At 49.6% G+C, this 19,930-nt stretch overlaps 2 protein-coding genes across 2 annotated transcripts in view; one reads left to right on the top strand and one right to left on the bottom strand.

Annotated features, from left to right (window-relative positions):
• Positions 1-290: 290 nt before the first annotated feature.
• Positions 291-19,930, top strand: part of LOC105080439 (zinc finger protein 658) — a 120,793-nt gene continuing 101,153 nt past the window's right edge. The window contains exon 1 of the mRNA XM_074362970.1: positions 291-428. The gene's annotated coding sequence lies outside the window, so the exon portion shown is untranslated. The remainder of the gene's footprint in view (positions 429-19,930) is intronic.
• Positions 6,639-16,626, bottom strand: LOC141577538 (NUT family member 2G-like). Its single transcript, XM_074362983.1, has 7 exons — positions 14,464-16,626; positions 11,837-12,536; positions 10,992-11,120; positions 9,796-9,968; positions 9,081-9,349; positions 8,689-8,805; positions 6,639-8,239 (listed from the first exon to the last, which is right to left on the bottom strand). The coding sequence occupies exons 1-7, from the start codon at positions 14,477-14,479 to the stop codon at positions 7,478-7,480; spliced, it is 2,166 nt and encodes a 721-aa protein (XP_074219084.1). The 5' UTR covers positions 14,480-16,626; the 3' UTR covers positions 6,639-7,477.

The raw sequence follows: 19,930 nt of genomic DNA, 5'->3' as shown, positions 1-19,930 counted from the left end.
GAGCCAATCCGCGCCCGCGGGCTGTCCGGTCCCGCCCCGGCCCCGCCCCAGCCCCGCCTCTGCCGCTCGGATCCCTCCGCCCGCCCAAGGGTCATTTCGTCGGGCAGTCGGCGGTCAGTTGGAGCGGCTGGCAGCCCTGCGGCTTTCCAGAGCGACACCGGCCCTGCTTGCCGCGGCCAGCGGCGGCAGCGGCTGCAGCGGCGGCGGCGCGGTCCCTCCGGGAGGCGCGGCGCTGGCCGGGCGGCGGCCGCGGAGCTTCGTGCCCCGCGCGGCGACGGCGGCGGCAGCGGCGGCGGCCCGGCAGCCAACATGGCGGCGGCGCCGGCAGCGGCCGCGCGCGCCCCGAGGTTGTCCGCGGGCAGGTGTTCGACCGGGTGCCGCGCTGCAGCAACCTGCCACCTCGGCGAGGACTCCCGCGGCTTCGAGTGGTGAGTGTCCGCCCCTAGCGTGCCGGTCGTGCCTGCCCGCAGCTGCGGCGTCGGCCCCGGCCCCGCGACCCCGACCCCGACCCCGAGCCCGGTCCCGACCCCAGCCGGGCTGCTCTGCTGTCCGCGCGCCGAGGGTCTCGCGTCGTTCCGGGCCGCTCGGGCTGAAGCGTTGCTCGCGGCGCTTCTCCGGTCGGCCCTTCCCTGGGCGGCCCTCGCTCGGCGCGGGTAGTCGGGGAGGGACCCGTGGGGGGGGGGTGGGGAAGAGGTCGAGACCGTGGCACCCAGGGACCCCCCAGGACGGGAACGGGCCCATCACCCCCGTGTGCTGGCCTCGCGGGCTTCCCTTGACGTGCGACTGTGAAGTCGCGAATTCCCTTCAGGTGCCGGCGGCGGCGGCCGCGGTCTGCAAAGCGTTTGGCGGCGGCGTGTGTGCACAACCCCGAAATCGTCATCGTGTTTGCCCCCCTCGCCTCCGTTTTCCGCGGCCGGCTTTGGTTCAGCACCTTCCGGGGGTGCTCTCCTGCTCAGGCTGTCTAAACGGCAGGAAGCGGCACCAGTGTTGGTGTGGAATGTTTCAATCTTGAGGTGTTTAAATGGATTTGGGGTTGGTACTGTTGATGTTTCAGGAAGGATAAGTCAGCATCGGTGTCTTTATGTCTTAAGGGGTCATTTGGAATTGGGCCTAATCTGACTTTTTCCCCCTTTTACCGTACCTCGTGAGCTCTCGTACTAGCATAAAGGCATCCAGACTCTTTAGCACAATGACTTGGACTTTCCCTGTTACAGCTCTAGTGCTCAGTGTGTATGCAGTCCTAATGGAGTTCTTGCAAAAGTATTTCTAAGCTACCTTGTCTGGCTCCCGGTTCCTCAGCTGCATTGCTGGAATAGGAGTGAGGGTGTTGCTGCTGCTGTTTTTGTTGTTGTTGTTGTATTAGAACGAACTACATGTTGTATTTTGTATTGATGGAGAGTTGTGGAAGTGTAGGCTCTCTTACACCTAAACCTTCATGTGAGTGTGTCCTTTGTGCCGAATGAAGGAAGCAAACTACTTCTGAACACTTCGTGTCAGGTACTGTGGTAGGTACTGTTACCTCATGTTACCTCAACAGCCACCTTGCAGAGAGGGAAGGGCAGTGCTCTCTCAGATGAGAAAGTATTTAGAGGTGAAGCCAGTTCCTAAGGTCTCACAACTAAAGAGTGAGACTTGAGATTGTAGACTGAGATCCTTTTTCCGTTGCCAGAGCCGTTTTATTAGTCTCTGTTTTCCTTAGTGTTATTAATAATAAAGTTGGAATTTTAGGGTATTTTACTCTTACAAGCAAAGGTATTTCAGAATCGTGTTTGAATTTGCATTGTCTTAATTTTAGAAATGCGTAGAGGGAATGTTTTACCAAGTATGCTAGCTAAGTGAAAAGACTAGTTAAAATTCTTAAAAAAGGAAAAAGAGTTGAATATTTTCATTCTCTTCAGGAACGGAGGGCTTCACAGTATAGAGCTGTGAAGATTCACTCGAACTCAGAGCCTTAGGAGCCATAAGGGAAATTAAATTAGGACAGGTCTAAAGAAAATAAGGTCCTTGAAGGTAAAGATTGTATGGCCCACAGCATCGCTTCTCTGGCATAGATCTAATTGCTGTGCACCTGCTGGTAAGTGTGCCAGTCACCAGGTTCCATTGTGAGAGGCTAGGAATTGCCCATCATGCCCTCGGGCCCTTAGAAGGAATGATTGCTTATATGTGTACTGAAGAAAGTCCTTAGTTTCATGACATGTCAGTTGAAAGGGTTTTTTTGTTTTTTTTTTTTAAATCTGATAAGAATTTTTCCTCGTCTGAAAATGATTTAGATGTGGTAACTTCTATCCAGGTCGTCGACTTACGTGACTTAGTCTCTATTAGGTGCAGTGTCAAGTCCTCTTAGTGTAATTTTTTTTCTCCTTTCTCATGTAAGATCCAACTACAAGTACTAGAATATTAGAATCCTGGGTCCAGATTATAGCCTTGAACCTTCAGATTGATGATATTTAATATAAGTTTAATTTATATTGTGCTTTACTAGTATTTAGTAAATGTTGGTTAAGAATGCTGGTTTTATAAAGGATTTCTTACTTGAAATATAATATTTGAATAAGTGATATTTTTATTTACTTATTGTTTAAAAACTAATTGAGTTATAGTCAGATACAGTGTGTCAATTTCTGGTATACATCATAATATTTTAGTCATACATATATATACATATACATATATTTAGTTTTGTATGTTTTCATTAAAGGTTACTACAAGATACTGAATGTAGTTCCCTGTGCTAGAGAGAAGAAATTTGGTTTTCATCTATTTTTATTTTTTATTTTGTCTTCTCGATTTCTTGATTAAAATATTAATAATATTTTATATCTATGTTATTGCCAGGTTGCCAGGCCTAAGAGTTCTGTTGCTTTTTGTTTTCAAATAGTAATTAATTGGATGGCTTCACTAGATTATAGACAGAGTGTCTCCAGTTTCTGTCTGCTGTGAATGACTCTGCCATGAACATTCATCTCTTAAGTTCTGATGTGGACATACAGTTTAACTTCTCTTGGGTACACAGGGGTAGAGTTGCTGTGGGGGAGTGACGTGTGCGTGTGTTGGGGGAGGGGATGGTAAATGAATTTATTTTAAACCGTAATAAGACTACAGGTTAACTTATTGAACAAATGTGAACACCCTGTGCACTGGCCACTGTGCCGGCACTGGAGCAGCATGGAGACCAGACCCGGTCCCAGCGCTTGCAGGAGTTTACTCTCAGAGGGGCAGGCGGACTGTCCTGTGCCCATGATGCTTCAGCTACTGGTAGGTGCTGTGAAGAAAACCAAAATAATGAAAAGGGGAGAGAGTGTAAGGGGAGGGTATGATTTTTTTGTGTGTGTGATTTTTTTTTTATGTAATAAGTTAAGATGTTTTAAATGCTGTATATTTAACAGAATTTTTGGCCATCTTAAGTGTATAAAAATAGTGTAAGAACAATACAAAGAAGGTTTTCCTCTGCATCATTTGAGAGTAAATTGTTGGTACAGTGCCCCGGCTCCCCAGAACACCGCACACGGCCCTCCTGCATATCCGTAACACGGGCCGTGCCCGTCGGGCAGTGAGCGCCAGCCCAGGACAGTTTCCTGCTTTTCAGACCCTGCTTGGTGGGCGCATGGTGCACTTAGCTCCTGTCTCCTTGGTCCCCTTCAGGACACAGCAGTTCCTCACACCGCTTTGGCTTTAATGCCTTGACACTTCGGCAGATTGGCGTGTTTTTAATTTTTTTTAACAAACCACCAAACCATTTTCCAGAGCACCATTTTACACTCTGTCGGCAGGGGTCAGGTGCTTCAGTTCTTCACATCCTTCCCGACACCTCTTTTTGATTCTGTCCCGTCTGGAGAGGCTTTACGTGGTATTGCATATTGAGCCATTCCGCCTGTTTTGTATTTCGCTAATGTATTGAAGCATCCTTTCAGGACAGCTCTGATCCCTTACCATTCAAGTGATGGTAAAAGTGATACTCTTTAGGAGTGTTGTAAATTCTTTCTTTAGTCCCAAGTGAGCTGGAAAGAAAAGACATTCCTGAGTCTCTGTCCACTCTGACATAACTGGTAGAAAGAGCCCTTCACAGAAATTAGTCATAAGAAGGCCAAAGTTTCATAGAAACTTCAGGAGTGCTTCTGGTTACCCCAGCAGGCGGGATGTAGCATTCAAGAGCTGGTAAATGTTTCTCCCACATCCTAGAACTTAATACTTAACCTATTTTAACGTAAATTGGCGAGTATTTTGGCCTTCCGTGGTTTCTGGCTTGAGCAGGAAAGCCTCTAGTGTCTCCCTGTTAAGTAAGATGCTGGCATTGAGCTGAGGTGTGTTTTATTTATGGCAGTAGCCAGCACTTGACATTTTGCTTGTTTTCACGTAAATGAGTGAATTTTGTCAAGTGTGTTTTTTGCCTCCATGAAGATGATCGTTAACGAGAGGTTAGCACTCTGTTTAGTGTTACTAACACGAGGATCATGTTAATGGTTTCCTTCTGTTGAACCTCCTTTACAGTCTTGGAGTAAACCCCGCTTGGTGTTTGGTATTTGTTGTATTGTCTCTTATAACGTGCTGTTGGGTTCTGTTTGCTAGAAGTTGAATATTGTGTCCTGCTCTTCGTAAGTCGTATCGTGTCTGTTTCGTGTGTGTGTGTGCAGGCTGTGTGGTTCAGGGTTATTGTTACACTTGCTTCATGAAGTGCATTTGGAAACTCTTCTGTGCTGTGAGATGGTATTGTGACGACCTCATCGTGCAGTGGAGAGTCTCCCCGTGTGACCACTGGCTGTGCTGGTCTGTGTTTCTTGGCCCACCTTCCAGGTGGTTCCCCACAACCCCCATGGGACTGCTGTTTCTTCAGCGCTTCTTGTCCGTTAAGCACCTTCATGTATGTCCCCCTCCTGTGATGCTCCTTAAGCAGTGTCGTGCTTAGCATTCCCTGGTTTGAATTTTATGTGCGTGGAGTCAGTGTGTGTGTTCTTCAGGTAGCTTTGTTCACTCATCGTGTTTCTGAGTATAGTTAATCGTTTTCCCTACTTCCACGTATAAATATACCACAGTTTATTCGTTCTGCTATTCATGGACATTCGGGTTGTTTCTTGTTATTCAGTGTTTCTGAGAATAACCTTGTACAGCTCTCCTGATACAGGAGAGTTTCCTTAGACGCATCCCCAGGGGTGCAGTTGCTGGGTGGGAGGGCACATGCGTGTTCACTAGGTGATGCCGCGTTGTTTCCACAAGTACTTTTTCCAGTAAACTTTTATGCTATTCCTCTTGTATGTGTTTTGTTCAATCGATTCCTGGCTACCTGATGTTTGTTGTGGTTACTGTAATTTGTGTCTGTACTCGGTTTGAAAAAGGCATGTGACTTTCACCAGTTGATATTATGATATCCTGCAACCTTGCTAAAGTCTTATTGCAGTGATTTGTGCTGAAGTTCTTTTACGACAAGCATATCATTTGAAAACCATGACAATTTGGTTTATTTTCATTACTTAGACTTTTTTTTTTTTTCCTGTCTTAAGAGCAGTGGTGAGAGTGGGCATTGCTGATGTTAAAAGTAAAGCTTTCATTGAATGAGAAGGGCTGTGAGTTCTGTCGGTGTTCGTGTGGTTTTCCATATTAGTTTTTTTCCTTCAGATTTTTAGAAAGTCCTGAATGACTGTTGAATTTCCACAATGCTTTTTCACTGCTTCTCTAGAAATTTTCATGTGATTTTTCTTCTTTCATGTGTTACAAATTTCAGGTAACATGAAAAGGTTTCTCTAATGCTGAAGCAGTTTTGCATTCCTGGGATTAAGCCCAGCTAGGTCATCATCACTACTGCCTGCTGCTGGCTTTGGTTTGCTCATAAATCCTTGGGGTTTTCTCCTTGTGTTCGTGAATGCAATGGGCCCGTGGTCTTTCCTTTCTCATGCTCTCCTGTGGTTTTGGTGTCAAAATTAGACCATCCTTAGAGAATTAGTGAGGAGGTATTCCTTCTTTTTCTGTATTCTGTTTCTCTTTCTGTAAAATTGGGATGATTGAGTCCTTTAAAGTTTGGTAGACCTTGTTTGTAAAGCAATCTGAACCTGAATTTTCTTTGTTTGTCTGGTTTTGATGGGAGCATGTTAAACTACTGATTCAAAAATTCTTTAACAAACGGTTACATGATTTTTCATTTTCTGTTTTTTGTTGATACTTTTCATTTTTCTAGGAATTAATTTTACTTGTTTTTACATTTATTGGACTATTGTATTTTCTTTACTACTTCTAATTTCATTTTCACGTACTGAAACAGACGTAAAACGTACCTGTTTAAAAAATAGTAAATTAATAATGTGATTATTGTGCCAATTGTAGAGTAGAACATTGTCAGTATCTTAGAAACGTCTTATCAAATTCCCTTCAAAGGTGACCACTATTCTCCGTTTTGTGATAATTGCTCTTTTCTGCTTCTCTCTTTTTTGTTTTACTTCAAAAAAGTCTTTAAAATTTATTATTTTTTAACTTTTGACTTTAGTAGAAATGTAATATATACGCAGAACAGTGCAGATATCAGAACTCACAGCCTGATAAATTTTCGCGAACTAAACACACCATACAGCTAACCAGTGCCCAGATGAGCAGTCAAAGCCTAGCGTGTTGGAAACCCTCAGCTGGACCAGGATGCTCCCGCACAGAAATCCCACAAATCCCACAGTGGCGCCCACTGTCATTCCCCTTTCACACACCTTTAACAGACGCCCCATGAACTTACTCTCAGCCCATTCCCCATGTGTCCTTGGGATTAAGAGGGAGCTGCCTCCACCACTTCCCACGTTGCAGGAATCCCAGGAGACTAGAGGAGGCTCCCTGTACCACGGGGCAGAGAGGCAGGAAGCCCTGGCCTGTCATCCGGCCGCTTCAGGGAAGCAGAGAGAAGCTGCCCAAAGACCAGGGCTGTCTCCAGGCTCCATTCTAGAGAACTGGTTAGCGTGCAGAGGGCTGAAAGGCATGAAAACAGCTCTCCATCCCTAGTTTGTTCAGGGTTATAGGTGATGATGGGATGTCGCACAGGCCCGTGGGCAAGCAGGCTTGAGAGAAGAGGATGATGCAGGGGTTCCTGGGGGCAGTGAGAGCTGGGGGCTCCCAGGAGCATCTGAGGACCCCGTGTCAATGTGGAGGAAGATCTAGTCGGCCCCCTGTGGATCCATAGCTCCGGGGACCGCCTCGTCCTCCCTCTGAGGAGCCCTCTCTGTGGAGCAGCCCAGGCACGAATAAGACTACGGTGGTCTGAGAACATTTGCAAACAAAAGTATTTTTATTCCCATTTAAAATATATCACCCCAAGGTGCTGCTCCCAGCCACATCCGCCCAGACCCACCTCCCCCACCCTCCAACTGCCACCACCCCACCCCACCGCACCCTGGCCCTCATGGTCCCGCACTCCCTCCCTGCCCCCCTCCCTGTCCTGTACATCAGCAGGCTCAGCACTGGATGAGGAAGAGCCCCTAAGGTCCCCTGGGGACCTGGCACTGGAGGCTTATTACTTGTTGCAGTGCCTCTTTCTCCTCCTCCTCCCACTCCCTCCAACAAATGGGTCACACCTCCTCATTTTTGGTTGTGAGGGGCGCACCAGCCCCGGAGGCAAGGCTGGCGTCCCAGAGAGCCCGAGGTCAGGCTTGGGCTGGGGCAGCTTGTCATCAGACCCCTGGCCTCCACACAGATCCCGCTTCCTAGGCTTGGCAGCTGGTGGAGGAGCTGCGCTAGGTCCGATCCTCTGAGGGGAGGGGCCTTGGCGAGCCCCCTGAACTCCAGGGCAGAGAAATCTCAAGGGCCCTGGGGCAGAGCTGTGGGACTTCCCTCCCCAGGGCATGAGGCAGTACTGAGTGGCCAAGATAAAGTCCAGACTGGGAACCTCCTCCTTGTTCTCCCTGGACCCATCCCCTGGCCCTGGCCCTGGCCCTGGCCCTGCGTCCTCCCTAAGAGGAGAGGTCTCTCTGACAGTTGAGGTGTCCCTGGGTCCCAGGCTCGGTGCAGTGTGCCTTTGACCCTGGGGAGGAGAGAGGGGCTGTCCAGCCTGGGATGTAGGGAAAGCCTCATGTCCTGGAGAGTGGATATAGAGTTTGGGTCTGAGGAGGCCACTCTCTGTTCCGCTGCTCGTCGCAAGTTGCTTGAACTCAGTCTCTGGTGGGCTTTCTTCATCGCTGACCCCTAGCTGGGGGCCGTGGTCATGCCTCTGGGCATCTTGGGTGACATCAGACTCGCCCAACTCCTCGTTCAGGGTCAGGAGTGGTTTCTGCACCAGCTGTTAGGAGGGAAGTGGACGGTTACTGGCCCCAAATAGACGGGTGAGGAGAGGAGGAGGACTGGGCAGCGGAATGGTGGCACTGGGGGACAGATAGGGGGGTGTCTCCAGGAGTCCAATCAAAGAATGCACACTGTAGCACTCCTGCTGTCCTCCTGGGCCTTATTCCCTGCTGTGTGTCCTTCCTTTCCCACTGGGCCCCCGTCCTCTCCTTCCTGTGGTCCTGCATTGCCCCCCCAGTCCCTAGCAGGCCCTCCACAGTGCCAGGCCTTCCAGGCAGGAAAAGGTTTAGCAGAGCCCTGTGGGCCTCCTGTTCTGGGGTCCGATCCCTTCCCTGGCTCACCTGGGTCCTGCCTCCCTTGGTTCCCTGGGTGTCCCGTGCCTTCCCTCTTGTACCTGGAGTCCCTCCCTCCCTTGTCTCCCTGAATGTCCCCCCTCCTCTGGCTCACCTCTTCAAGGGTGAGTCCTTCCTCCTGTTCTAACTCCTCAGCCAGTGCCAAGGGATCCAGCTGTGACTCTGGGGAAAGTAAGTCCTCCAGGAACTGAGGGTGAATGATGTCCTCCACCTAAGATGGAAGGAAGTGGCTGTGAGCGTCCTTGGCCAGGAGTAACCTGTGAGCCACGAATACCTGGAGCAAAAGTGAACAGCAGAGACCCACCCCATTCTCTACAAGTTGGCATGTTTTACAGCACCGTGGCAGTCAGCCCCCCCTCCCCCCCCAGAGCTCAGGGACAAGTAGCAGAGCTTAAGTCCCAAAGGCCTGGGCAGAACCCCAATCCTGGGTGCTGAGAGTGTGAGTCCCTGGAATCTTGCAGCCCCCAGGCTCCAGGCCCAGCCCACCTTGGTGACAAAGTCTTCCTGGGAACACAGCTGGTCCATGTAGCTCAGGAGACCCGGGTCCGGGTAGGTCCCGTCCTCAGGGCATGCTGCTTCTGGCTCCCAAGTGGCTGAGAGGACAGGCCCCAGCAGCTCCTCCAAGATGTCCTCATACTCGCTGAGAGCCTCAAGGGGAATCTCCTTGGGCTCCTTGGTCTCTGGGGGCTGCCGGGATCTGTCTGGCTGTGGGTGGTTGGTTTTGGCCGTGGGGCTGGCCTTCCTGGGCACGCAGGCTAAGGCAGAGCGGGAGGAGGAAAGGAGGGTGAGGGGCTGCCGCATCCAGCTCGTGACCATGAAGTGCGCGTGTCGGGTAGGGCAGTGTTTGGGGGACATGGACGTGGGTGTGGGTGGGATCAAGACCACCTGCATTTCCACTCAGTGACAGGGTGTGAGGAGGGAGAGGTAAGTGGGAGCATCTAAGAGAGCCACGTGTGAGGACGTGTGCAGCCTCCAGGTTTCCAGTGATCTCCCCATCCAGCCCACTTCTGAGGCAGACTTTCTGTGGGGCCCTCAGACAGGGAGGTGGGAGAGGAGTTCCACAACTGAGCAAGTCGATACCCCGTAGTGACAAAGGGCAGCCGAGACCCGCTCTGGGTGGCTGTGCAGGTGGAAAGACCAGTGCCCCACTGAGGGAAGAGGACTGATGTGGGGACAGTGGCCATCCCTAGCTCCCTGTTACCTTTGTGTTCAGCTCCAGTGGGCACGTGAGTGCCTGGCTGTGGGCCCACCTTTGGGGCCGGGGGCCCCCACGGTTCCAGCTTCGGTGGGGCTGGAGGAGGCAGGCCCTGCACCCCCTTCGTGCACTGCAAGTGCTGAGGCTGCATTTCATCCTCAGCCTCAATCTCCTTGAACCTGAGGGGTGAGGGTGGCACAGGCCATGCTGAGAAAAAGGCCTGGGCTCTGGAGCCCACCCAGGTTGCAGGGACGGAGGGATCAGGAGAAGATGTGCTGGGGGTGGTCACGGCCCTGTGAGGTGGTGTCGCCAGCGGGGAGCTGCTCCTGGGGCACATAGCAGATCTGGGGACACCCCTGCCTCCCCAGCACTGCAGGGCATTCTGCAGCATAGACCCAGGTCCATAAATTGAACCAGGCCTGGACGGAAGGCCCACAGGTGACCCTCCACTTGCCCCCTGCCCGTGTCCAGAAACACAGGAAGGGCTGACAGCCAGAGGCCAGATCAGGCATGTGTTCCCCACGGGGGTCCTTGCCCGGATCCAGGATCCTGGGCTGAGGTTGAGAGTCCTGGAACATAAGCCTGGAGACAGGGCCCAGGACAGGTTGTAGGGTGTGAACCCTAAGGTCAGTGGAGAGGCTTTCCTTTCCTCTGAGAAGTGCTTGTTTGTTTTTGGTTTTTTGAATAAAGGGGATTAACACGAAGAAGTCTCAGAAAGAGCCAGAGACCCTCGTGGTGAAGGACACGCTGGCTTGCCCAGCCTCCTCAGGAGGGACACCGGGTTACGAAGTCAGGCCACACTTCAGGAGGAGAGAGGGTCCCAAATTCCATGTCAGTGGCCGCCAGCCCCTCAGCACTAAGGAGGCAGCAGGCTGGTGGGTGGAACACATTTCCCTGCACAGGCACTAGGGCTGCAGTGTGACCCCACCGGGCTGACAGTTTCCCCACTCCACCCCGGGTGAGCCCTTCATCAAGGCGAAGAAGGCCACTTCAGGAGAGGGCGGAGCCCCGGGCAGAGGACGAATAGACCCAAGCTGTCAGGGTGCGGGAGTGGCTTTTGGAGAGGAGTCCGGCCTCTGGGCTGCGGGGACCCTGTGCTGGGGGAGCTCCCTCCTCCCTCCTCCTCTCTGACCACAGCCAGATCCTGCCCTGGGGTGTCGCCCTCACCCACCACAGCCCTTGGGCCCAGGACACGGACTCACTTTGCCGCCATCTCATAGTAATTCATGCGGTCGAAGTTGCTTGTGCGCTCCCATTGCTGCTCGGCCCGCCGCAGTCCCTCCTCCAGCGTCATGGTGGGCTTGAGTCGGGCCAGGGACCGAAGCACTGGGCTGTGAGCCCTCAGAGTCAGTCTCAGTGAACAGCCCAGTCCCCACCAGCCTGACCCCACCCGGCATCATGGACCACACGTCCCCCAGCACAGCATGACTGAGCGTTCACAGACGAGCCCACGGGGCCTCCTGCCCAGTCCTCTGAATCACCTGTAATTGTCCCCGTGTCAGGTGGAAATGCCTGTCAAGCTCACAGCTCTAGTAGGAGACAGTCCCTGCCCCTGGGAGAGCTCTACAGTCTCCGTGTTTCAGCTAGAATTGTCCAGAAGAATGAGGACCAGGCCTGCATACAGCTCTCCCCTGGGCCCTGTAGATCCTCCCCCTCCTCTGCAGTGGCGTCCCCTGGCCATCCCACACTCAAGTCCTTTGTTCAGACGAGACAGCAGCACAGGAGAGGGTGGCATCCCATCCATGGCTCCTCCCCTTGCCCAGCACCCTCTCTGACTGCCAGTCTTCAGTAAATATTCCCAAGATAATCATGGGAGGTAAAGTCAACTGGACTCGCCTAGGGTGGTGGGGTCAGTTGAGAGAAGGCACTGAAAGGGTGTCATGGACTGGAAGTGTGAGCGCATGATGGACAGTGTGCCCTGTCATAGCGTGGACATCACCCTCAGACCTCCCTCTCGGGATCCCTAGAAACGCAACCTGCAAGTGCACCCCAAGGTCCTCCGTGTGAAACTCCAGATGAGCTCATGTGCCCCCGAGAACTGACTCACATGACAAAGCAGAAGAGAGCTTGTGCGTCAGGGCTCTGGGGAAGGTGCCTCCGGGCCAGGCTCTTGAAGCGCTGCCAACGTCGGTAGTGCTTGTAGATGTCGTTGCAGCTAAAGGAGTCATCCTGAGGTGGCTGAGACTGGGAGGGGGCCAGACTCCCCTCCCTGGAAGCGCCAGGTGGCCGTGGCCCAGTGTTGATGGGGGCCACGCTGGGGGCCAGCTGTACAGGTGGTGGTGGAGCTTGAGAGGGACGGCCGGGGGCCCAGCCTCCCGTGCCAGCCTGAGTTACCCCGACAGCTGGGGTGGTCACTTGGGGTGCTGAGGACAGGGGAGCAGGGCAAGTAGCAGTCCCACTGAGGGCCCCTGGTGCACCCCAGGTGACAGTTCCTGGAGGGAGAACGAAGCTCTGCATCGGAGGGAACTCTGTTGGCCTCCCTTCTGATCTTGCGTAGACAGGGATGTTGCAAGGCCCAGTGGCAATGGGGACTTGGCCACCAGTAGCCACCAAAGGTGTCGTGGGGAAAGCTGGCAGCAGCAGGGTGGTGCCAGGAGGGAACGATGGGGTCAAGGAAGGTGGCAGGTGCTGCTCCCAGGGTGGCCGGTGTTGGGGGCCAGGAGCGGGTGGGGGAAAGGGAAGTGCCGTGAATGGAGACACGGAGGCACCAGTGCTCATGAGCACATCCGTTCCCAGCAGTGGAGATGCTGTTGAGACAAAGGAAAGGGGTGAGTGGAGGAGGAGAATGGGCAACCAGGACTGGGGCTCTCTGGGGAATCAGAGAGTCAGTGTCAGCAGGTGAAGGACATTTGGACAGGGGAGGCTGTGCCGTGTGCAGATGTCTTGGACTGGTTTTCATGCTCTGACCTCTAACTGGGAATTACTCCAGTAGGGAACTTGCTCCCATTCACCCAGGTCCCTGACCCCTGCTTGCTGGGAAGAAATAGCCTCAGCAAGCACCGACTCGCAGGGCCTCCCTAAGGAATTCCCCTGCACCTGACTCTCACAGGCTGTCTCCCAAGTCTCGGAGGTGGGTGGACACCTGCTCCTTTGCAGGCTCACTAGCAGGTAGAGAGCTTCTCCAAGGGAAGTTGTAGGCGCCCAAAGGGCCTTTGTGAACCAGGCAGTGTCTAAAATATTAAGGTTCCACCTCCTCCTTACTCTTCTTTTTCCTGATGTTCCGTATAAATCCTCTTTCTTTCTTTCTTTCTTTCCTGGCCTCACACAACAAAGCAGAAATGCTGGAAACATCTCTCCCCGCAGAACCCTGATGCAAATCCATAACACACTGGCCCAGCGTGCACGTGACGTCAGGGCCACCCACGGCAGACACTTAACGTGGGCCGGGTTCTGCCACCCCATCCCCAGTGCCCAGAGTCACTGCCATCGCTCAGGAGTTCTGCTCCTGGAACAGGGGTCTGAGAAGCAGCCACATGTGCGATTTCCATCCTTTCACAGCCAGTGATGGCCGCAGAGGAGTAGAAAAGGCCAAGGAATACAGAGTTCCTGTGTTCCTTCCCTTTCTATTTCCCAGTGATGGGATGTGAAGACAGACTAAGAAGGCACGAGCCAGGTGCCTTCATTGATAAAGTTGTCTGGAACAGACCCCTGTTCAGGAGAACAAGGCACACAGCCCAGTGCCCCTAATGAATCAGAACAGGTGCCATAGGGTGTTTAATAACAACACAGAAGATTGTCTTCCTGCTCCCGGGCTACACTCCTCTCCTTTAAAAAGGAAACAGCCTTCGTTCATATTCTACCACCACCACCCGCACTCCACGTCTGTTCCCTGTCCATGAAATGCTGGCGTGAAATGTGAACAAACTTCTCATGTCACAGGCAGGCCTGACGGTCCTCCCTGAGATGCTGGACAACTATCACAAGTGTCTGCAGAAGTGCGTTTCCACAAAAGGAAGAACAATTCAGAACAACTGGGGGCCTCGAGCCCTGTCTTGGTTGAAACTGAGAGGTTGCCCATCCCCTGCGGAATCCAAGGCAACAAACAGTTACCTGAACTGAGGAGCGGGTTCTGGGCTGGAAGGAGGGGAGAAGTTCTGGGCTGTGGCAGTTAGAGTAACTTCCTGCCTAGCTCTTGGAGAAAGCAGTTCATAGCAGATGTGGCCACAGATCCCCCCCCCTTTGAATAGTTTTCTGGCTAAGCCCTTCTCTCCCCGTGCCCCTATTAGATACAGGATGCCCCGGTTCAGATCCCTTAGAAGGAAATCGTGGGGCAAGCTCCAGGTGCCTAAGGAACAAGGTACAGGGCTAGGCTTTCCCCATGACCCTCCCTGTGCCACCAGCTCAGACCTACTAACCCTGACACACAGGTTTCACAGTGGCTTGTCTCCCTTCTACAAAGAACCACCCTGCCTGCTGCTGTCCCTTCTCCACACCCAGGGCAATTCCCCTGAGTCTCCTTGATCCACCTTCAATGAGCCCTCCTCCCCTTGTGATCTTTGGTTTCCACCATCTCCCCAGGCTCCCCAGGTGAGATGTCCTTGGGCGTTCAGGGCTCTCTCCTTCCTCCACTTCAGTCCACCTCTAATGTGCCCACGGTGAAATATCACATGTGAACCCCAAGGATTTGAGGGGTGGCAGAGTCTCTGAGAACATATCCCCAGCATTCAGGCTTACCTCTTTGTAAAGCCATTCCCACAGACGTGGGCACAGACCAGCGCTGCCTGGTAGCCTCAATGAGAGAAATGCAGACGAGGACCCAGAGAGTGAGTTAACTGCTCCAGCAGATGCTCGGAATTCAAGCAAAGGCAGGTGAAGTTTGAATTTAAACAGTAGAATGTGAGGCTCAGGACACTCTGTAGTGGGGGAGGGGCAGAGGGCAGCGGGCAGGTGGGCCTGGGTGGGTGTGGGGAGACTTTCCCTGCAGGGCTCTGGCAGGAAAGCAAGAACCGGAAGTTCCTTCCGCCTTACAGAGTGGCAGCATACGTGGTGTGTGGCTCTCTAGGCAATTTACTTTATTTTTTTTTAAATTGGAGTATAGTCAATTTACAATGTTGTGTCAGTTTCTGGTTTACAGCAGGTGCTTTAGTCATACACGAATATACATTTACTCATATTCATATTCTTTTTCTCCGTAACGTGCTACAAGGTAACAAGTATATGGTTCCCTGTGCTATACAGTGTAACCTTGCCTATCTGTTTTATATGTACCACTTCATATCTGCGAATCTCGATCTCCCGGTTGATCCCTTCCCATTCAGTTCCCAAGTCTGATAACCATATGTTTGTTTTCTATGTCTGTGAGTGTGTTTCTGTTTTGTAAACAAGGTCATTTTTCCCTTTTCTTTTTTAGAACCCACATATCAGTGATATCATACGGTATTTTTTTTTCTTTCTGGGTTACTTCACTTAGAATGACATTCTCCAGGGCCATCCATGTTAGTGCAAATGACATGATTTTATTCTTTTTCATGGCTGAGTAGTATTCCATTATATAAGTATACCACACCTTCTTTATCTTGTCACCTCTTGATGGACATTTAGGTTGTTTCCATGTCTTGGCTATTGTAAATAGTCCGGCTATTAACGTTGGGGTGCAGGTTTCTTTTCGAATTAGAGCCCCCTCTGGATATATGCTCAGGAGTGGGATTGCTGGCTCATATAGTAAGTCTATTTTTAGTGTTTTGAGGAATCTCCATACCGTTTTCGTTAATGGCTGTACCAGATACATTCCCGCCAACAGTGTATGCGGGTGCCCTTTTCACCATTGCCTCTCCAGCATTTATCGTTTGTGGACTTTTGAATGATGGCCATTCTGACTGGTGTCAGGTGATACCCTGTTGTAGTTTTGATTTGCATTTCTCTGAAAAGTAGTGATATAGAGCACTTTTTCATGTGCCTTTTTGCCATTTGTGTGCCTTCATTGGAGAGCTGCTTCTTTAGTTCTTGTGCCCATTTTTGAATTGGTGTTAAACAAGAGCAGTGTCATCCTAAGTAAACTAAAAATTTTTATAAATGTATTATGTGAGCGGTATTACTGAAAATGGCATGAGTAGTATTTTTAACAGCAGAAGGTTTTTCATTCTTTGTGTCTAAGAAGGTAATGCATATGGGAGGGAAGGTTGTAAAGGACAAAAATGTGAATCAGAGACTCCTGAGGATTATCTTTAAGGGGGCACGTATGGAGATGAGTGTTTCTAATTTAGACATGTCAGTTTTATGAGTTGGTTTTTCCTGTTATTCGCTTCTGCATTCTGGATATTTTGTCATGTACATAAATATTATCCTCTACTTCAGTTTTACAAGTAACACTCTGAAGTGAGTTGCCAGTTGCATCAATTACAAAATGACCTTATGTGATAAAAACGTACTTCTTATGTTATTTCAAATATATTTGGCGTCATTTTCTTGAAGAAACCTTAAGTGCTGCCAGATCATTTAGTACGCCTGCAGTAGCTGAACAAAAAATGTTCAAGTTAAAGGAGTGTAAAAGTGTTGTAGTCATTTTAATACCCTCAGTATAAGGAAAAGAAGTTGGGAACGACCACTATCTCAAAAACACAGTGAAAGCTTTTCCCTTCTCAACATTACTAAAAATAAGGAAAATATCATTTTTCAAAACTATCAACACCAAGCTGATCTATTGGTTAAATCTAAAACTTGAGTGCTAAAAATTTCTTTAAATCAGGCAATAATTATTAATATGCTACAGGGAATATTACTCTGTGTTTATACATACACAGGTGTACATAGAAGCATGTACAACCTATAGAAGTGTAAGTCAATTAAAGTTTTTCAAAGTGTAGTTTGTAAAGTGAGTGGTATATTCACCAGCACATTCTTTTCATTCCTTGTGTCATGGAAGGCAATGGGTGTTCGACAGAAGACAAACTTTGGAAAGCAACATGGAAACTTATGGTCACTCAGCACCAAACAGTAGCATCTGATCAGTGTCCAAGGTCTGGGTACCAGCTGAGAACAATAGTCATATTCAGAAAGGATAAAAAAGAGGAACATTATAATCGTGTATGTCATTGGGTATGTTTTCTCCAAGCATTTAATGATATAAAGGGAAATTATCTTCTAGACCCTCAAGCCTGAAAGGGGTGGCTGGTCCCAGACATTGGTTCACTCTACTTGATACTAAGAGTTAAAAAAAAGAGTATGTGGATCCTTTTGTCCTCCCAGACCTGGGCTTAGTCCACACTTTCACTGTGGCAGGGATGAGCTGGGGGAGGTGAAGTGAGGGCTGGTGCTGCCAGGCCACAGACAGGTCCCAGGCAGAGCAGACATATGCACACCTAGACCAGGTGTCAGCACAGGCTGAGGGCAGTTGTCAGTTCAGTTGTCAGTTCCCAGCGCAGGCTGCTGCTTAGGACTAAAGTCAGCCGAGGAGCTTAGATGACCAGGTGAAAAAAAAAAAAGACCTAGAAACCAATCAGTCATCCTAAAAAGAAATATTTTTTAAAACCTGTCATCCAGTGAGTACAGATTCTAGCAGCATGGAGACGTGTCAGAAACACATGGACAGTTGCTAAAGGCCCAAGAAGGATTTTATTCAGACTGTTGCCATAGAGGAGAGAGATTTCAGTATAAACTGAGCTCAACTGCTCTGGGAAAAAAGGCAGGAGGCTTTTTAAACACTGGTGTGCGCTGAAGGGCGAGTATTGGAGGATGTTAGTGGGGATGTCCGTCCATGTGATTGAACCTTCTGGGCTTGCTGACTGGTGCTCATGGGAGTTAGAGTCCTCGTCTTCCACAGAGACTGGGAGATGGGGTTCTGTTTTATTCTTCCAGTTTTATTGAGCTATAATGAACCCCCTGCACTGTGTGAGTTTAAGGTGTCCAGCATAAAGAGAGGTCCTGTCCGTCTTGATAACTACATTTCAAAGCGCTAGTTCTGAGGTCCTTGAGAGAAACATTTCTTTGTGTAGAAGATTTATATCTCAATGGTAAAAGAAAGAATTGACATTCGCAAGTTTTCTAAAGCAAATGCTGTACGAAAAGGGAGGTCAGTGGCCTAGACTCAGGGTTTGGCTGGAACAAACAACAAATTCTTTTGGCAGTGTTGAGCTTTGTCAGGCAGGAATTTTTAAGGGGGCTGAAACATCCTAGGGATGTGGCTTTGAGGTAATGGAAGCCATGCTAGAGTTTAGTCAAGTTTCTTACTGTGTCGGGAGGGCCGGGGAATTGCATGGAGGTGGAAATGTGTTACTGAGTCCAAACTCGTTCTGCTTTCCGCACGACAGGCCAATAAATCGGGAGATGAAGTGTTGGGGCAAGGAATAATGACTTTATTCGGAAAGCAAACAGAATGAGAGGATGGCCGACTAATGTCTTGAAGAACCATCCTCTCCAAGTCAGAACACAGGCTCCTTTTATACAAAAAAAGGGAGGGGGTGTGGTTGGTTGTTGCAATCTTCTTGCTGTAGAAATTGTTCCTGCAACTGTCCACGTGGGCCAAGTCATGGTGCTTCCGCAAAACCTCCAACAAAACAAAGGCTACCCTCTGTTCTGCAGCTTGTTTTCTTTATATAAGTGCAGAAGTGTTAATATCCTTCAAAGTCAGAGCCTTGAGAACAGGCTCTCTTGTTTACCAGCCAGGCTAAAGGCAACATTCATTTACTAAAGGTGCAGAGCTAGCAAGAATAAGCCGGAAAAAAGGGCACAGTGGTTAAAACCAAAAGAAGAGATCCAATATAGAGTCACATCTGTTCTCCTCTGTTACAAATGCACAGAGTCATTTGTGCTGAGAGTTTGTAGTTTTTACAGGTCCGAGCAGCAATGCCCATGGTCACCTCCAAGACATGAGTCCGCTGATGATGTAACACTTGTTTTCAGTCGTCTGACGGCCTGGGCAGATCTGAATCTGCTGAAAATGAAAGTCGAGTATTTGAAGGTAGAGAAAGAAAATATTACGTCTCAATAATGCCTGAAGCTGGAGTGGAAAAGCAAAGATTTAAAGAGATGAGCACACCTAAGGCCTCAGAAAGAGTCTGAATTTCTCATTCTCATCTTAAAAGTAAATGAGTTGTTAAAATAGCTCTTTAGAGACAATGTGAGAATAAAGGTAGGGAAGGGAATGATAAGAGGGGGGAACCTTAAATGAGAATTGTTGGGAGATAATACAGGGTAATGTGAAAGAAAAAAATTTCAAAAAAGATAACATTGGAAAGGGCCAAAAAGAAAAGAAAAGAAAAGGAACAGGAAAAAGATTAAATCTGCCAACAGCTATAGTTCTAGCACTAGATGAATTTTAACTTTGAAGTTAAACCGGAATTTTTAATGAGTTTTCCGTAGTTTCAAATTTTCTTTTAGTTTAATTTTTGTAAGATCATTTCCTTTACTGTATTGTATGAGGAAATGCTAATTTGCTTTTAAAATATTCATATTTAAATTTTTCATTCAGCTTTCAGATGACAATCATAATTGCAACAACTGAAACTCCCAGGGTATCTTTGGGTCTTCACCGATGACCACTTGGCCAATTTTATAAAGATCTACGTCAGGGTTCTCAGTGTACACAGTACATTAAATGTAGTATGCTCATAGTTTCCTCCAGATGTGGATTCATCTTCCCACATTCAACAACAATGATGGGCCACGGGATCAACTAAAAACACGAGTGGTCCGTCCTTGGGTTTGCCAGGTTAGCTTCATGTCTCCTCAGAATGGAGGCGGAGAGCATGGGGCTGTGGCTGGGGAGGGACTGGCAGGACCCTGAATCTCACCTATCTATTAATTCTTATCAGAACATCCACTGCAGGAATGAATGAGTCAAAGAGCTGTGGATGGGGTCCCAGACCTGTGGGAAGCAGAGGGGAGGCCAGACTGAGTCATCCCTGAGACGCCCATCCCCTCCATACTTATGTCTCACTCTGCCTGCCCTCTCCACACCCATCTCCTCTGACCTCCACAACTGGGGACCAGAATAGGAGGTGTGATAAACAACCTGATGCTCGTAAAACTGTTTCAGACTCAGTCCTGCTGCTCATGTGCATGGAGACTGTGGTGGGCTCCATGACCTTGGAGAGAAGCGTGTCAATAGGAAGACCAAACTCTCGTAGGATCTCTGTTAGACGTAGTCTATGACCAGGCTTTCTGCTGCAAGGATAGCCACGGAGGGGTTTGAAGTGGGCTGGGG

The sequence above is a fragment of the Camelus bactrianus genome, chromosome 4 (assembly GCF_048773025.1).
Source record: "Camelus bactrianus isolate YW-2024 breed Bactrian camel chromosome 4, ASM4877302v1, whole genome shotgun sequence".
In the NCBI taxonomy this organism is placed as follows: Eukaryota; Metazoa; Chordata; class Mammalia; order Artiodactyla; family Camelidae; genus Camelus; species Camelus bactrianus.
This window is presented reverse-complemented; position numbering and strand designations above follow the sequence as displayed.